The sequence below is a fragment of the Lagenorhynchus albirostris genome, chromosome 1 (genome assembly GCF_949774975.1).
Source record: "Lagenorhynchus albirostris chromosome 1, mLagAlb1.1, whole genome shotgun sequence".
NCBI lineage: Eukaryota > Metazoa > Chordata > Mammalia > Artiodactyla > Delphinidae > Lagenorhynchus > Lagenorhynchus albirostris.
Genome location: NC_083095.1, coordinates 44,294,718 through 44,311,191, shown reverse-complemented (window position 1 = coordinate 44,311,191; position 16,474 = coordinate 44,294,718). Strand labels below are relative to the sequence as shown.

The 16,474-nt window shown below is 39.6% G+C and overlaps 1 protein-coding gene across 4 annotated transcripts in view; it reads left to right on the top strand.

Moving 5' to 3' along the window:
- The window catches only part of TMEM260 (transmembrane protein 260), a 60,544-nt gene extending 45,130 nt beyond the window's left edge, over nucleotides 1–15,414 (top strand). For all 4 annotated transcript variants that reach the window (XM_060142131.1, XM_060142137.1, XM_060142123.1 and 1 more), the window contains 4 exons: nucleotides 5,179–5,355; nucleotides 6,840–6,893; nucleotides 8,638–8,728; nucleotides 13,113–15,414. In XM_060142131.1, the coding sequence (XP_059998114.1) occupies nucleotides 5,179–5,355; nucleotides 6,840–6,893; nucleotides 8,638–8,728; nucleotides 13,113–13,367 (577 nt within the window). In that variant the 3' untranslated portion in view covers nucleotides 13,368–15,414. The remainder of the gene's footprint in view (nucleotides 1–5,178; nucleotides 5,356–6,839; nucleotides 6,894–8,637; nucleotides 8,729–13,112) is intronic.
- Nucleotides 15,415–16,474: the final 1,060 nt, after the last annotated feature.

Sequence of the window (16,474 nt, the reverse complement as noted above, 5' to 3'; positions counted from 1 at the left end):
GTAAAAGAAAAATAAAGACAGATTAGCAAGAATAGCAAATAAGATCTTAGTACAATTCAGAGAAATTGGAGATGTGCCTGCCTACTTGAAATCATTGCAGGTAGATCGCAAGCAATTATAGTTTCCCCCTGATCAACACCATGGCCCCCTTTTAAGTTTAATGCAAACGTTTTCCAGGAATAATCACTATATGAAAATAGCTTAAGGATTTTTTTCTAAAGGATAAGCCATTTTTATAAATAAGAAAAACACCTACAGTTATGTTGGCTGAGATAACATATGAGAATTGTGAATTCTATACTTGAGAACATAAAATTATTCATAGTTAAGGTCAAGAATAAATAACTCCTTCAGTGGTAGAGTGTTGAACATTTTTCCTGTCCGTGAAATGCTTGGGATTGTCCAGAGCGTGAAGAAGAAAACTTATTTCATAATTTCTATTCTCTTATAAAGGGGACTTCAGAAATTCTTTGTAAAAGTTGAACTATTCCTTACCAAGAACCTAATGATGTGGTACTTCTGGTGTTCAGAGCCTGAAGTTTACTCTGGCTCATGAAGTAATATGAAGGTGATAGGTATAAATGTGCTGTGAGAGTAATATTTAATTGTTCTATTGTGGAATAAAATGTTAACAATTAACATCTCCAAATCAGCATTTTTGATGAATTTTATTTAATTCAACCTTATAAACATTAATTGAACCTACTATGTACCAGTTTGTATTAGGCAATAAAGTGAGACAGTTCCAGATTTAAGTAAGACTACAATCTAGCTGTATCTACACACAGATATGAATACAATTGGCCATAATATGATGGCATAAGCTCTATACTAACAAAGCCTTGTAAAGTGTGAGACACAGTAAATGTTCAATGTGTGTTTACTAAATAGATGATTTAACTGACAGTATAAGCCAAGTGTTCTGGGAGCATGGATGAGGAAGCAATTAATTCTTCCCAGGGGCATTCATGCAGTATTTATTTAATAAATATTGGGTATTCAAAATGTCCCAAGACCTATACTAGCTGCAGATGCATGGGTGTGAATCCCTGCTGTCGCAGTCTTTCAGAGAGGTGTCAAGTGGTACCTTAAACATGAAACTGATAAGTTATAGTATCAGCTGGCAAGCATGATAATAGTGGTATGGATAAAATGTTGGAGACTTAAAGGCTAAGTAAGAATTTGCCAAGTGGGTAGGAACAATTAGGATACAGAACACATCCATGACCCCAGAAACTCCCTTTCGCTGTCCTGTGTCATCATACTGTCCCCAAAGCCCTAACCCTCACAACCACTGATCTAGTCTCTGTTCCTATAGTTTTAACTTTTCCAGAATGTCATATAAATGGACTCATAAAGTATGTGACTTTTTGACATCAGCATATTTCACTTAGCATAATGCCTTGGAGATCCATACACATTATTGTTGTATATCAATAGTTTATTCCTTTTCGTTACTGAGTAGTATTCCATTGTATGGGTGTACTACAGTTTATCCATCCACCTGTTGAAGGACATTTGGGTTGTTTCCAGTTTGGGGCATTTGTGAATAGAGCTGCTATAAACATTCATGTACATGTTTGTGTGTAAATATGTTTTCATACCTAGGAGTGGGATTACTGGATTGTTTGTTTTTTTACTATTGAGTTGTGAGAGTTCTGTGTATATTCTAGATTCAAATCCTTTGTCAAATACGTGATTCATAAATATTTTCTCCCAGCCTTTTTGTTCTCTTCAAAGTGTCTTTTGCAGATAAAAGTTTCTTTATTTTGATGAAATCCAACTATCATTTTTTTAGTTTATAGATCATACTTTTTGATCTCATACCTAAGAACTCTTTGCCTAATACCAGGTCACAAAGATTCTCTCATGTTTTCTTCTAAGCGTTTTATAGTTTTATGTTTTACATTTCAGATCAATGGCCCCTTTTGAGTTAACTTTGCTTAGAACAAAGGCCTTTTTTTGCATATGAATATCATTTGTTGAAAACATTATTCTTTCTTCGTTGAATTGCATTTGCACTTTTTCTATATTTACAAAAAAATCCTTCTGGGTTTTTGGTTGGTTTTAATTTCATTAGTGTTTTCATGGTATTTCTCTTTTTATCCTTTTGCTTTTAACCACCTGTGTCACGTTTAAAGTGGGTTTCTTGTAGACAGTACATATTTGGCTCTTGTTTTATTATCCATTCTGACAGTGTCTATGTTTTCATTGTGTATTCAGATCATTTGCATTTAATGTAAATATTGATATGTTTTAGATGTACATCTATCATTTTACTATTTGTTTTCTGTTTGTTTCTCTGTTTTTCATTCCACTGTTTCCCTTCCTGCTTTCTTGGGATTTTTTCTAGTATTTCATGTTAAATTATTTTTACTATGTCTCTTGGTAAATTTTTTCAGTGGTTGCTCTTGGAATTACAGTATACAGACATACTTAACTTTTTACAATCTACTTACTACTTCAGGTGAACTGTAGAAACCTTAGTGGCATATAAGTTCCTTTAACCTCCCCACTTTTGATTGAGTTGTCAAATATATTAGACGTGTGATAATTTTTGTTTTCAACCCTCATACATATATTTTAAAATCTAAGAGAAAAGATAATCTAAAATATTTGTCCACATATTTACCAGATCTGTTGCTCTTCCTGCAATCCTCATATTCCAAGCTGCCCTCTTGTATCATTTCTCTTCATCTGAAATTAGTCCTTTAGCATTTCTTTTAGAGCAAGACTGTTAGCAGTGAATTCTCTTAGTTTTCCTGTATCTGAAAATGTCTTTATTTCACCTTCATTTTTGAAGGATATTTCTGGATATGGAATTCTGGCTTGATAGTTCTTTTCTTTCCCCACCACTTTAACAATGTTATTTTATATCCTTTTGACATGCATGGTTTCTGATGAGAAATCTGCAGTTATTCAAATCATTGTTTCCCTTGTGTGAAATGTGTTGTTTTTCTCTGGCTGCTTTCAAGATTTTTTATTTGTCTTTAGTTTTCAGCAGTTCGATTATGATGTATCTGGGCATGACTTTCTTTGAGTTTAACCTCCTTGGGATTTACTGAGTATCTCGAATCTGAAAGATTATGTCTTTCACAAAATTTGGAAGCTTCCTGACATTATTTCTTTAAGTAGTTTTTCTGCCCCACCTTCTTTCTCTTCTCCTTCTGGGATTCTGATGACACCAATGTTAGACCTTTTGATAATGTCCCACAGGTGCCTAAACTCTGTACATTTTTCTCAATATTTTTTCTCTTTGTTTAAATTGTATAATTTCTCTTGATCTGTCTTCAAGTTCACCCAGTCGAGGAGTAATAGGAATTTGCTCCCAACCTTTGGAAACACAGCTCCTCTGATTAGTGAGAAGTGTTCCCCTTCCTCAGAGCTATAGGGACCTGCCCAGCTGCCACTGCTGTAACTGTGCAGCTGCTGGTGCAGTATTGCCCGGTGCCCAGGGAAGGAAAGAAGGGAAAACATCCTGGGGATTTCCTCTGCTCTCCTCAGTCCGTACAAGTTCCTTTTCCTGCCCTTTGGACTAGGAAAAAGGGAGGGGGCCGGGCTTTTCTTGGAGTTCTTTCTGTCCTTACTTGGTATGTACTTTTGGGTTTCAGGCTTCCTTTGAGTCCAGGCCAGGTAATCCTGGAAGGGGAAAAGGGATAAACTCACTGTGGATTTGGTGGAACTTAGAACTCTGCTTTCTTCCTTCAATCTTCTTTCTACCATTTACTTTTCAGAGTCTTCAGATAGTTGTTCCAGGTCTTTTGTTCAGAAATTATAGTTGCGTGCAGTGAGAGAGACAGAATAGAATATTGATGACTCCATCTTCCCTAGAACCAGAACTCTATTATGTTTTACTTTATGTCAGATATCTCATTTAGTCTTAAACAGCTGTGAAAGATAGTTCATACCAATTTCACTGATGAGGAGACCAGCCACAGGTAATTAAGTGATTTCCCCAAAATCATAGAGGTAATACATGGTGGAAAAAATCCAAAATTTAAGCCAGAAGTGTCTTGTTTCAAAGTTCATGAAGTTTTTACTTTCAAGGAATTGCTCCTAATATGCTCCTTTATTTTTCTGCTTGGTAATAGCTGTTAAGGTATACACCAAAAATTGGAATAGAACCAGTCAATTATAATGTTTTTGAGCCAAGCTTATTTAAACCATTTCTATTATGAATTTTTGCAGGATTTGAAGATGCTAATAGTTAGTCAAATCTAATTAATTTTATTCAGCAAATATTCTGTATTAGCTATGCATCGTGCTATGTGGGATTTCGAATTAATTCAGAGATAGAGAGCCTATCCTCAGGATGCTTCTGGGCTTCCCAGAAAGATTTATAAATGAAGATAACAAGTTCAATAAAATAATGTTAAAAGAGATTAAAAATAAAATGCAATGGAAATTTGAGGAAGGACAGATTAGTAGTAGTAGTACTACTACTATGAAGACATATTTCCACCTATAAAATTTTAAAGGTATCAAATAATATGTATATTTACACATGAACAGAACTACAGAAGCGTTCCTTGTAACAGTGCTTATCCCCAAGTGATTTCATACAATGTCACAAACAGGTAGTTTTATCATTTATGTCTCTGTGCTTCGCCTCAACCTCCCAAATAGCATTTTTTACACTAATATCAATGTAAATTTATTTACTTTTAAAATTTATTTATTTATTTTTGGCTGCATTGGGTCTTTGTTGCTGTGCACGGGCTTTCTCTAGTTGCAGCGAGCGGGGGCTACTCTTCGTTGCGGTGCACGGGCTTCTCATTGTGGTGGCTTCTCTTGTTGCAGAGCACGTGCTCTAGGTGCGTGGGCTTCAGTAGTTGTGGCATGCGAGCTCAGTAGTTATGGCTCACGGGCTCTAGAGCGCAGGCTCAGTAGTGGTGGTGCACGGGCTTAGTTGCTCTGCGGCATGTGGGATCTTCCCGGACTAGGGATCGAACCTGTGTTCCCTACATTGGCAGGTGGATTCCCAACCACTGCACCACCAGGGAAGTCCCTCAATGTAAATTTAAAACAATCTATTTGGGAGAGATTTAAATAAACCAAAGTGTTCACAAATGGTTTATTGGTAACCAAGGTTTAAAGAGTCAGAAATGACCCTTCATGAGTTATACTTTAACATTTAGAACTTTAAGTTAAAAATGCATATTCTTCTGTTTTCAATAGAAAAGAAACATTTGTTTGCATAGGAATTCATGAAGGCGACCCAACGTGGAAAAAGAACTATTCACTTTGGCCATGGGGTTCTTGTGACAAATTAGTTTCTTCGGAGATTGTATTCGACCCTGAGGAGTGGATTAAACTTACGAGAAACATCTATAACTGGACTGAAGACTATGGAAGGTATGGAGAGCAGTTATGCTTTTCATCAGTGTGTAGCCATTTTGTGTGCCTAAGAAACTTAGAGATGCCTTTTAGTTATTTGATGTACTTTGTGTTTTTTTATTACTAGTTAATATTGTTATTTGCTGCCCACAGAGTATTGTAATAGAGAAAGAGAACATATATTTCTTGTCCTCAGGCTTGGAGATGGAGGAAGGGCGGTGGTGGTTGATTGGGCACCACAGTAGTTAAACATGTGCCACCGTCCACCTCCAGCTGTTGTAATGCTACACGGTCCGCCATCCTGTAGCTTAGACCCTAAAAGTGGAAGAGATTTATTAACTGCAACAGAGCTTTAAAAGGCACTCACCCTGTTGCCCATGATAGTTTCCACCTGCATAAACTCGTATTTTTTTTCCTTCAAGAATGGCAGATCACTTCTCTGTAGGGAAGCCTGGGATTTGAGTAACTTTTTCTTCAGTTGTTTGTCATCAGCCTTGGTCTGTCGTTTTGGGCATGATTAGTCTTCCTGGAAGCATTTCTACCTAGACTTGACTGTCTCCCATATGGAAGATGAGTCACCATCTGAAGATAGGTGTCTCCATTGCCTATTTTTTAAATTATGAATTATTCAAAGATTAGATAATTATTGCTTATAATTTAAGAACAACAGTCAAGATCATATGAACAAATGGTACCAAAGTTTTTTGAGTCAATATGAGCAAATAGACCACATTGCTGTGCACCAGCGAGAGCTGGATAAGTAGTTCTACCTCAGAGTACTCTGTGACAGGAATTCCCTGGCAGTCAAGTGGTTAGGACTCAGCGCTTTCACTGCCGTGGCCCAGGTTCAATCCCTGGTCAGAGAACTAAGATCCTACAAGCTGCACGGTGCGGCCAAAAAAAAATTACTCTGTGACCATTGTGAGGAAAAGTTAGAAAATCACCTATTCTCCAAACAGCTAACAACAGTACCGGTACATGGCATCACTCATTACCTCCATTCTGTCAAAATAGATACATAATAAAAGAAATTTTAATTAAGTGAAAAAAAATCAGCAAATGGTTCAGCCAGTGTTTTGGGAGCAGCATCCTAGCTCCAGCAATGATTTATCCAAGCCGGGAGTCCCCTCTCTTTACAGCTCAGTGGCTCTTAGCTGTGTCCATAGAGTGACCCAGGCCTCAGCCCTGCCCCATCGCCCACCTGACAGTTCTTAGGAACAGCTGGCTCCCCAAATGCCTCCAGCCTCTTCCCACTAATCTTTAGTTTGCCCCCATGAGGCACTGGGGCTCATTATGCAGATTAAGAATACATTTACCCAAACCTCACATTCCTAATGATCAAATTTTTCTAGGAGAATAAGTTTGTTATTTTGGTCTCTATCAGTACTTCAGGATGCAGCCTATTTTATTTGCCCTTACGTAAGATTATAAAACAAGAATTACATGTCCACGGCACTAAAGGTAGCTAGCAGAAACATGTTACCGTTTTCTTGTAACTGCAGGTTTGCTCCATCTTCCTGGGAATCTGTGGCCAATGAAGAGATGTGGCAAGCCAGGTGAATAACGTACACGTGTGTGTTTGCAGTCTGTTTGTAATGCAGCAGAAGAGCCTCTGGTGCTTTTCACCTGGGGAGTAGTGGTGCGTGGGGATCATAAAAATAATACTTATGAGCAATTATTTTGTTTGAGGCATTGTACTAATCATTACCCATGCATAATCTCATTTCATCCTCACGATAACCTGTGAAGAAGTTATTATTATCCCCGTTTTACAAAAGAACAAACCGGAGGTAGAGAGGTTACTTGTCCAAGGCCACATAGTTCTACCAATAGAGTCCAAAACTCACATCTGTCTGACTCTGGAACATTCCTAATTCCTATGCTCTCCTATCTCAACTAAACCAAAGTGAGTGTAATTGATTGAGGAGAAGTTGATAATTACAACCCTGTCTCCATGTGTAATGTGCTAGTTAATTATTTAAGCACTTATTGAAAACTTCCTAGAGACCAGGCACTGTGCTAGGCATGGAAGCTACACATATGAATATGACACAGTTCCTACTCTCACGGAGCTCAGTCTAATGGAACAGACAGACATGTTCAAAGAGATCTGACTATTCATGTGCTTGATACTGTACTTTCCTGTTGTTCCTGTGTGGAACAAACACTTCATGGTGACGCTCTTGACTCTCTGGGTTCCTGTCATTCTTTTAAAATATTCAAAACATATAACACTAACAGACTTTGGCCTAAATATTAATGTAAAAGTCTTAAGTGATGCAGACAGGGGTACCAAGTATGAAGTGCTTCCTCCAGTAAAAATGCATTGATGCCCACTCTGGGCCAGGGACTGTGCTTTGCACCAAGAATTGAGTTAGGGTGTAAAGGGCTTACATACATGTAAAGAAGTTTTTTTTAAAAATTGTCAAGAGGGACTTCCCTGGCGGTCCAGTGGCTGGGGCTTTGCCTTCTGGTGCGGGGGGTGCGGGTTCGATCCCTGGTTTGGGGAGCTGGGATCCCGCATGCCTCGCGGCCAAAGGGCCAAAGCATAAAGCAGGGGCGACGTTGTGACAGATGCAATAAAGACTTTGAAAGTGGTCCACATCAAAAAAATCTTTAAAAAAAAAAATTGCTAAGAAATGGTTCTTGACAAAAAAACAATTACAAAAAACGTACAGTTTTTGCAGTAGTGTTTTTGAAAAAGTCAGCAAATTGCATATTGCAAGTTATCAGCCCAGTTATAGGAACAAATAGTTGCTTTGAAGAACTAATCAAAGATACACCGAATGTCTCCACAATTCCTCACTGTGACTGAATGCGGGAAAGCTGGGGGAGAAATCACATAAAAGAAGAAAGCAGGTCATTATTCAGGCAGGTATTGATTTAATTGGTGTGCTGACTACAATTTGGATGAGTTCATGTGGTCAAAGAGTCCAGCCATCTTTGAAGAAGTGGTCACACGTGGCATGAACTGTCGCGATGGGTACCTTCAGGGATATGCTGACAAACTCAGCAAGTCTCCGCCTCCTAGCTGCTCTTGCATAATGAAATGTACATCTGGAGGGAAGATGATGTACAGTAGGGATGATGAACATAAGCTTCTTTCTAAGATTTGGCACTAGGTGTGAATGCAGTGTCTTGGGATGGCGGGGGAGGATTACCGTTGGTTCAGAGTAAACTATTAATACGAGAGAAGTGAAAAGAATACAATAAATGGTTTTGTATGTTCCTTATCAATGGAAAAGTCTGGCAGATTTAGCTTTGAATGTAAAATTGACATGAACACCCTCCCCCTCCCAGGATGAAAACAGCGTTCTTCATCTTTAACCTGGCAGAAACTGCAAGTTTGCCTTCAAACGTGAAAGCTCAGCTCTACACTCACGCGTATGACGTATGTTGTACTTTTACATATATAAATTTATTTGGTGGGAGGGTGGTGGCTGTTTGGGATGGAGAAAGGGTGTATCACAGTAGAGTTTTTACTTTTTTGTTTCCAGCTTTATTTGGCATTATAAAGCAGTATAAATGGAAAAATAGTCATGTGTATCACAAATAATATCTAAAGTAAATGGCTGTGGTCCACAGATTAATGAAAGAAGTTCATGTCCTAATCTCCAGAACCTATGAGTATATGGCCTTACATGGCAAAGGGCACTTTGCAGATGTGATTAAGGATCTTGCGGTGGGGAGATTATCCTGGATTATCCGGGTGGGCCCAACGTAATCACAAGGGTCCTTAGAAGAAGGAGGCAGGAAGGTCAGAGTCAGAGAAGGAGATGTGGCATTGCAAGCAGAGGTCAGAGAGAAAGACTTAAAAGATTGCCACACATACGGCCTGGAAGATAGAGGAAGGGGCCACAAGTTTGGGAGTGCAGGCAGCCTCTGGAAGCTGGAAAGGGCAAAGAAATAGATTCCAGAGCCTCCAGAAGGAACACAGCCCTGCTGATTTTACAAAAACCTTCATTTTTATGACTTTTGACCCCTAGAAGTATTCGATAATACATTTATATTGTTTTAAGCCACTACATTTGTGGTGATTAGTTACAACTGCAATAGGAAACTAATATGATGGCTTTATTTAAAAAAAGAAACAAGTTCTGATGGGTTGCCCTCTACGCAAAATCATGACCCTGGCTGCACTTGAAATGATCGGGCCGTGGCTGATTGGGATTTCTTTTTTTTTTAATTAATTAATTAATTTTTATTTATTTATTTTTATTTATTTATTTTTGGCTGCGTTGGGTCTTCGTTGCTGTGCACAGGCTTTCTCTAGTTGCGGCGAGCGGGGGCTACTCTTCGTTGCAGTGCACAGGCTTCTCATTGTGGTGGCTTCTCTTGTGGAGCACGGGCTCTAAGGCGCGCGGGCTTCAGTAGCTGTGGCACTCGGGCTCAGTGGTTGTGGCTCGCGGGCTCTATAGCGCAGGCTTAGTAGTTGTGATACACGGGCTTAGTTGCTCCGGGGCATGTGGGATCTTCCTGAACCAGGGCTTGAACCCGTGTCCCCTGCATTGGCAGGCGGATTCTTAACCACTGTGCCACCAGGGAAGCCCTGGTTGGGATTTTATGAGCGAGATAAAGGGTCATGGAGAGTGGCTCTGTCTTCTGATGTGGCCCCAGGAAACCAAACAGCCTTCACATCCAGCCACACTGAGGCTCTTGCTTAGCTGGTCCTCTGTGATGGCAAGGGGAGTCCAGAGCAGAGGCTTGCTTTGCTGTAGCACTATGTTAACAAGTCCCTGCTTTTCTGAGATTTATAGCACTGGGCTGTTCATCACCTTCAGAGATAGTCTTGGAACCTGCTGTGTAGGAAATAGACATCCTGGCGAAGGCCAATAAGAACAGAGCCCAGGAGCTGTATGTCTAAGCAAGTGAGGAGGTATTTCTGCTGTCTCTGGGCTGCTGTAGATCTACTCAGCCAGGGCATTTGTTTGGTGCTGAGTCAAAATTGCATGATGTCCAATTAGTATGACAGATTTTACTCCTCAATTTTGTGCTCATTGGTCCATTGTTTATTCATTTATTCATTCACTCATGGAGCATTTATGGAGCACCCAGTCTGTACCAAATACTGTGATGGAGACAATCAGGAATATTCCCTGCTGTCAAAGAGGCACAAGCTAGAGAGAGAGGTGGAAGATAAGGTCCTCAGTTAATTCAGTCGTGAGAGTTACGAGAGGTTTGCAGAGGTGCAGTGGGAGCAGAGAGCAGCACATGAGTACAGCCTTCTGGGGAGGGGCTGGTGAGGAAGGGAGGGAAGGCTTCTAGAGGAGATGTCACCGCAGTGTCATCCTGAAAGATCAGAAGGAACTGGCCAGGCAGATGTGGGGCAGGGTAGCGAGAAAGTGGGGGAGGGCGGACAGTCCGTAACGACGGAACCACAGGGACAAAGGTGGAAACCTCCTAGGTGCCCACTCAAGGACAGCCAGGGACTAGTTATAGGAAGCGGCATGCTGGAGTTCTGTCTGGCAGTCAGGAGGTCCAGGTTCAAGGCCTGCTCCACCATTCACTGTCAACTGTGAGCCAGTTAACCTTTCCAGACCTCTATTTTTTCTTTAAAAAAAAAAGTGGACTGTAAACTTTATAGATTATCTCTCATATCCTGGTCATATCCGGTTCATCTCTAATACCCTGTATAATTCTGTGAAAAACAAGTAGTATTTAGTTGGGAGAAATCTGAGACTTAACTAATATTTTATATTCTCATCAGTGATCTGTTCCATGGTCAGTTGTTAGGCCACCACTGAAGCTAATTCATGGATTTATTGTCCCTTTGGGCCTGTAAGCATTACTCTGTTCAGTGAACACAAGTCTGTAGCAGTCTATAGGTATCTCCTTCACATATGTCTCCAGATGTGTGACACCATTTGCAAGACAAATGAGGCCAAGTACTCCATGGGTCAACACAAATCAGCCCCTAGTACAGGTTTTTCAAGAACAGCCTTGTTAGCTATAAAAGATATTTTTGTTATTATTAAATTATCCTGCTCAATAGCTTATACAGGACATTAAGTTCAGGTATAGTGGGAGAGCAAGAATGATCTTTGTTATCTTTAGGAATACATCTGATACATTGAAGATTTCCCCCCAAGACAGAATACGTTCCACTAACACTAATGTCACAGTGATACACGCCTAGAGGGGGAAATGTAATTCCACATGATGAGAAATGACTCTTAGCTTCTTAAGATACAGCACATGTGGCCTAATGGGCCATCCAGAATGAGTTGATGTTCTAGAAAAGGGTAGCGTAGTTGTTCTGATGTCTGCAGACTGAAGCAGGGAGGTCATGAGCTGCCTCTTATTCTCTTGAGCCATTGGGAAATGAAGTGCTAGCATCTGTCTTGCACTCCAGAACCTTATCAGGATTTTGAAAACTTGGGGAAGAAAAGAACCTGAGCAGTTCCTGAGCACCTACTTTGTTCCGGGCAGCCTGCCACGCAGTTTACAGATGTCCCTCATCAGAGGGAGGCTTGGGAAGAGGAGCAACGGATAGGGGAAAAAAAAAGCCAAAAACTATGAGGAAAGGTAGAGAAGCTTTGAATATTTTACCAAGAAAATAAACGGGTAGGAGGCTGACTTAATAGCTTTGATGTCTATGAAAGTGCAAGGTGACTCTCCTATTTTATGGAGTGAAGAGAACTAAGGGGAAAATAGCTTTAAAAGGCAGCTTGAGGCCTGAGGGTTATTAAATATCAAAATGACATATCACATACAGATTGGGGACTTTTTCATGGGGATGTTGTTTTGAAACAGATTAGGTAGGCATTTGTCTGCTCTGGAGTAGGGGTTGGGGAAATAGATAATATAATTGGGTCCCTTTCAACTGGATGATGTAATGAGTATAGTTCTAATTCAGAAAGCCCTTGTCCCTGGAGAAAGCATCATTGCTTGTCCTGTGCTCTCATGGAGGCTACTGGTTAACTCAAGAGCCTGTGGATCTGACTCCAATTTGATAATCCCCAGGAAGGCTGTGAAATTCCCAAATATGCAAGGATAATATTCTGTTTTGTAGATTTGCATCTACTTTTTGGTTTATTTGTTAAATTTTGATGTTTTTCCTCTGGAAAAATCAATATTAAAGATTCTAACCCTATCCAATTAATACTATCTCTGATATTGAAAAACAAAACTCTGAATTCCTGTGGGCAAAGTTTTAACTATGAAAATTGTAATTTTAGGACACTGTGAAGATTTTCAATATCTCACTTTAAGGATGTCTCTTAAATTCTATTATGCCCAGTCTGTTTGATGCTGGATTTGTTTGATGTGTTTTATTGTCGCTATTGTTATTACTGTTGTTTATAATATAGAGAGAAATTTATGTAAAACTGAGGGACAAAATTTAAATTTCTTCAAGTTCTTTTTCCATGCAGTTTTCTAAAGAAAGCTATCTTTTTCTCCTATAGCTAAATTTAGAGTTTCATCCTTTCTGCCTGTTGAGTAAATAGCTTTCCATGCATTAGAACTAAATCCCTTTCTCAGAACATCTTTCTGGAGGAACAGCATTTTGTCCTGACACAGTGTGTCTTAGGTTCCCCCTGCAACATCCAAAAAACCCCAGAAGCAGTTTTAGATGAAGCACATGTGCCTCCTGCTACTGTAATAATTATAGTAACATCCTTGCATTTTCTGCATGGCCTAGCAACAATTAGATTTTTACTGTAGGCTGGTTGGATTTTTTTTTTCTTGTGCTAATTTCTCTGTGTTTTCTGTGGTTTTTTTTGAAAAAAGTCAAGGGATAACAATGGAATACCAACATTTTTGCTGTCTTCCAGCTTTATAAGGAGATTGTCTATTTACGAAAGGAACATCCAGTGAACTGGCATAAGAACTATGCCATCGCCTGTGAACGGATGCTGCGCCTTCGGGAAAGAGGTGCAGACCCTGAAGTCTTGTTATCTGAAACCATCAGACACTTCCGTCTCTACACTCAGAAGGCCCAGAATGATCCACAGCTGACCGATATTTCAGTTGCTCTAAAACACCTAAGAAAAGAACTGCAAAGTCTGAGAAATATGAAAAATGGCTGAGACAGCAAACTGTGAAAAACCTGCTTGGCGTTTGGCTTCCAAAATCTAAAAGTTTTTCATCCAAGAAAAGAAACAGCATAAAAAAATGGGGGCCTAAGTCATCTCCCAGATATAAGTACATGGTGCAGCCGTACTGTTTGTGGGGGGGGGCGGTTAGAGACCGAGATGTGCTATTTATGCAAATTCTATTTAGCCCGTGTTACTGAATTAGCATTTCAGCGAGAATATTTTGAAAAATCTTCCTACTTCCACAGTCTTTCACCAAATGAGTTGCTTGATTAGATTCTAGAAGAGAATGAACTGTTTTCATATACTTAACATATTGACCATGAATCTTAAGGGCCCTGCTTATTGGGATTGGGATTGAAATTAAATTCTTCAAACATTAATACCATACCAAAAACATTCTTTGTTTTCGAGAAGTGAAATCATTTTTTTTAAGAATGAATCTTGTTATGCTTCAAGTTAGAATACTGTTGGGTTTTTTTTGTTTTGTTTTTTTGAGTAGCTGTGGTTGTTACATAATCTCACACTTCAAACTAAATACCAACCAAATGGTATTTTGAAAAGGTTGGGGTTTTATTGTCTTAGATCATTCTCTGAAATCACTAAAAAATTAAGCTAATTGTTGTTTGCTTTTTTTTCAGTTGCTTAAACTGATTGGCAAGTAAAAAGGATTTTGTCTTTCCTTAATTAATTTTATATTCATGTTTTACTTCCATTTGGGCTCATAAATCTGGGCCCAATAATTAGTCCTGCTGCCAAAATGCCAAAAAAAAAAAAAAAAAAGGGCAGGGGCTCGGGGGGTGTGGGGAAGTGGTTCAGTAAATTCATTTCTGTTACAAGCATCTTTTATACATATTACTAAAGAGAACATAGTAAGAAATGCAAATAATAGTTCTTTATTTTATTATGACAGTTAATTAATAGCAACCTGTTTTAATGAATAAAGTCACTCAGAGTCCTTCAGCACTTCCTAAGTAGAGGCCTGAATCTGTAGGGATTCTTTTCCCCCCAATTGTATAGCTCCTAGACTCCAAGAACTATATAGGCCCCTGTATAGAAATGCTCACTAATGAAGAGGGAGGGCTAGAAGCTTGTCTGCATTCAAAGATCACTGGTGAGTCATTCAGCAAGAAAAGGCCCCTTACCAGGAATAGTCACAGTTCCGTGGCATTGTACTAGCAAAAGGGTCTGATCAAAGGTCTCCTGTGGAGCTTGCATGGTTCCCTTTCATACTACGACCATAATTAAAACCACTAATTCTCTTTTAAAATGCTGCAGGATGCCATGTAGGCATCTGTCTGGAGTGTCCTTTGTGATGTCATAAGCTGTTAAGGACCAGTGCCGAGGGCTTTTGAGTGAAATGCCAGTCATGAAGGTGCTTCAAGACAAGGGTGCCTCTAAAAGCTTGACAGGGCCTTGACTGCACAATTCGAGCTGAATTTGCCCCTTGTCAGCTGCCAGTAAATAAATCTCAAAGGGGGAAAAGCTGAAGTTTCATTACCTGATCCATGGGGCTTTGTTGGTTTTGGCATCACACAGGGGAAGCTCTTGCCCCTCCATTCTCTGGATTTGAAGATGTCCATTGGAGCCTGCAGTGCCTGGACGGGGTTCAGAGCGGAACCTTTTGAAGAGTGTCAATAGTTGTAACAGTTCAGCTGTTAGGAAGACAAATAAATGGAGGAGCTCATTAATCCGCTTTTGGCTCTCGGTGCCTTTTGCCCTTTTATCACAGCCTTATTAGGCTCCTACTCATCTTGAACCAGAAAAAAATGAATTGAAGTTGTTGAGTACTAATTGGCAAAGACTTTTAATCATGGGCCAAGAACTTTCACTGACTTGAAAGTAACTTCTCCACAGGGAAGAACCAAAAACCTGGTTTACCTTAAAACAAAAACCTGTTGGAGTGCAGTGTGGTGTAAAAATTTAAGGAAGCATTGATAAATTGTCTAAGTTGATCCATTTGAAAGAATTATATAAGATGATGATTTCCACTTTTCTTTAAAAAGAGTACAATAAAGTTCATATATGCATTCCCTGGAAATGGATTGTCTTTATTATTTCAGAAAAGAGATTGCATGCGTATGTGAGATGATCATATTGGTTTTGAACACCTACATATTGTATATGGAATAATATGTAAATATTATTACAGCATCTATATACACATCTGGTGTTGGAGTAATATTTCCTATTTATGGCCTTAAGAATGGAAAATGAGGGCCTCTTTTTGAAAATATCTGCATTTTAAATGTGTCTATAATGTGGTACTACATATATGCCTGAATATGCTTTGCATATTGACTGTTGTCTGATGGTACATAGATTATTCTGTATTTGTGCATCAGTGGCTTTGGACCACTCTCTGTTTGAGAAAGCAATGATATGATGGCCCACAGTAGACAGGATCATAATCATTTAAATTTCCAAAAACCAGCAGTGAATGAAAAAAGAGCAAACTGAGCTGAGATTTTTGGGATGTTGGGCTTCATTCCCAGATCAACTACTTTTTGAAGAATTCTTTCCTTTCTGCTGTGTGAGGTTAAACAAGTTGCTTTCTTTTCCTTTCTCTTACTTCTCCTTGGCTAGTACACAAACACCATAAAATCTGACAGAAGGGGTATCCTTTAGTCTAACCCCCGACATGGAAGAGGACGTGAAGGAGGTGACTTCTGCAGCTTTTGGCTGGCATTCTCCTAGCAGTGTCCCTGGAGTGCCGAGGGTTGGCAGGATGACAGGAACCCTGCAAGGCCAAGTTCTGCCTGGACTTTGGCCTGAGGAGCAAGTGGGAGCCAGCAAAACTGTCTGCCTCTCCACATGCTGTGGTGCCCTCCTGCCCGGCACCGAGGCTGGCCCACACCAGAGAGTGAGCGGAGAGGGAGACTGGCTTCCACGTTCCCTAACAAACCTCCCCAGCCCTGTTCCCGCTGATGGAGGTATGCTTGCTTCTTGCTGTTGACTTTCCTCTTCTCTTTGTTTTTTTCAAAGGATCCTTTTTTTTTTAATGCTTTTGTTCTATGACTCAAAATATAGCCAAAATAGAAGTGAGTCAATGACTAGTGTCCTATTTTGAAGTCTTCTAATAGAAATTGTGAAATGTTATT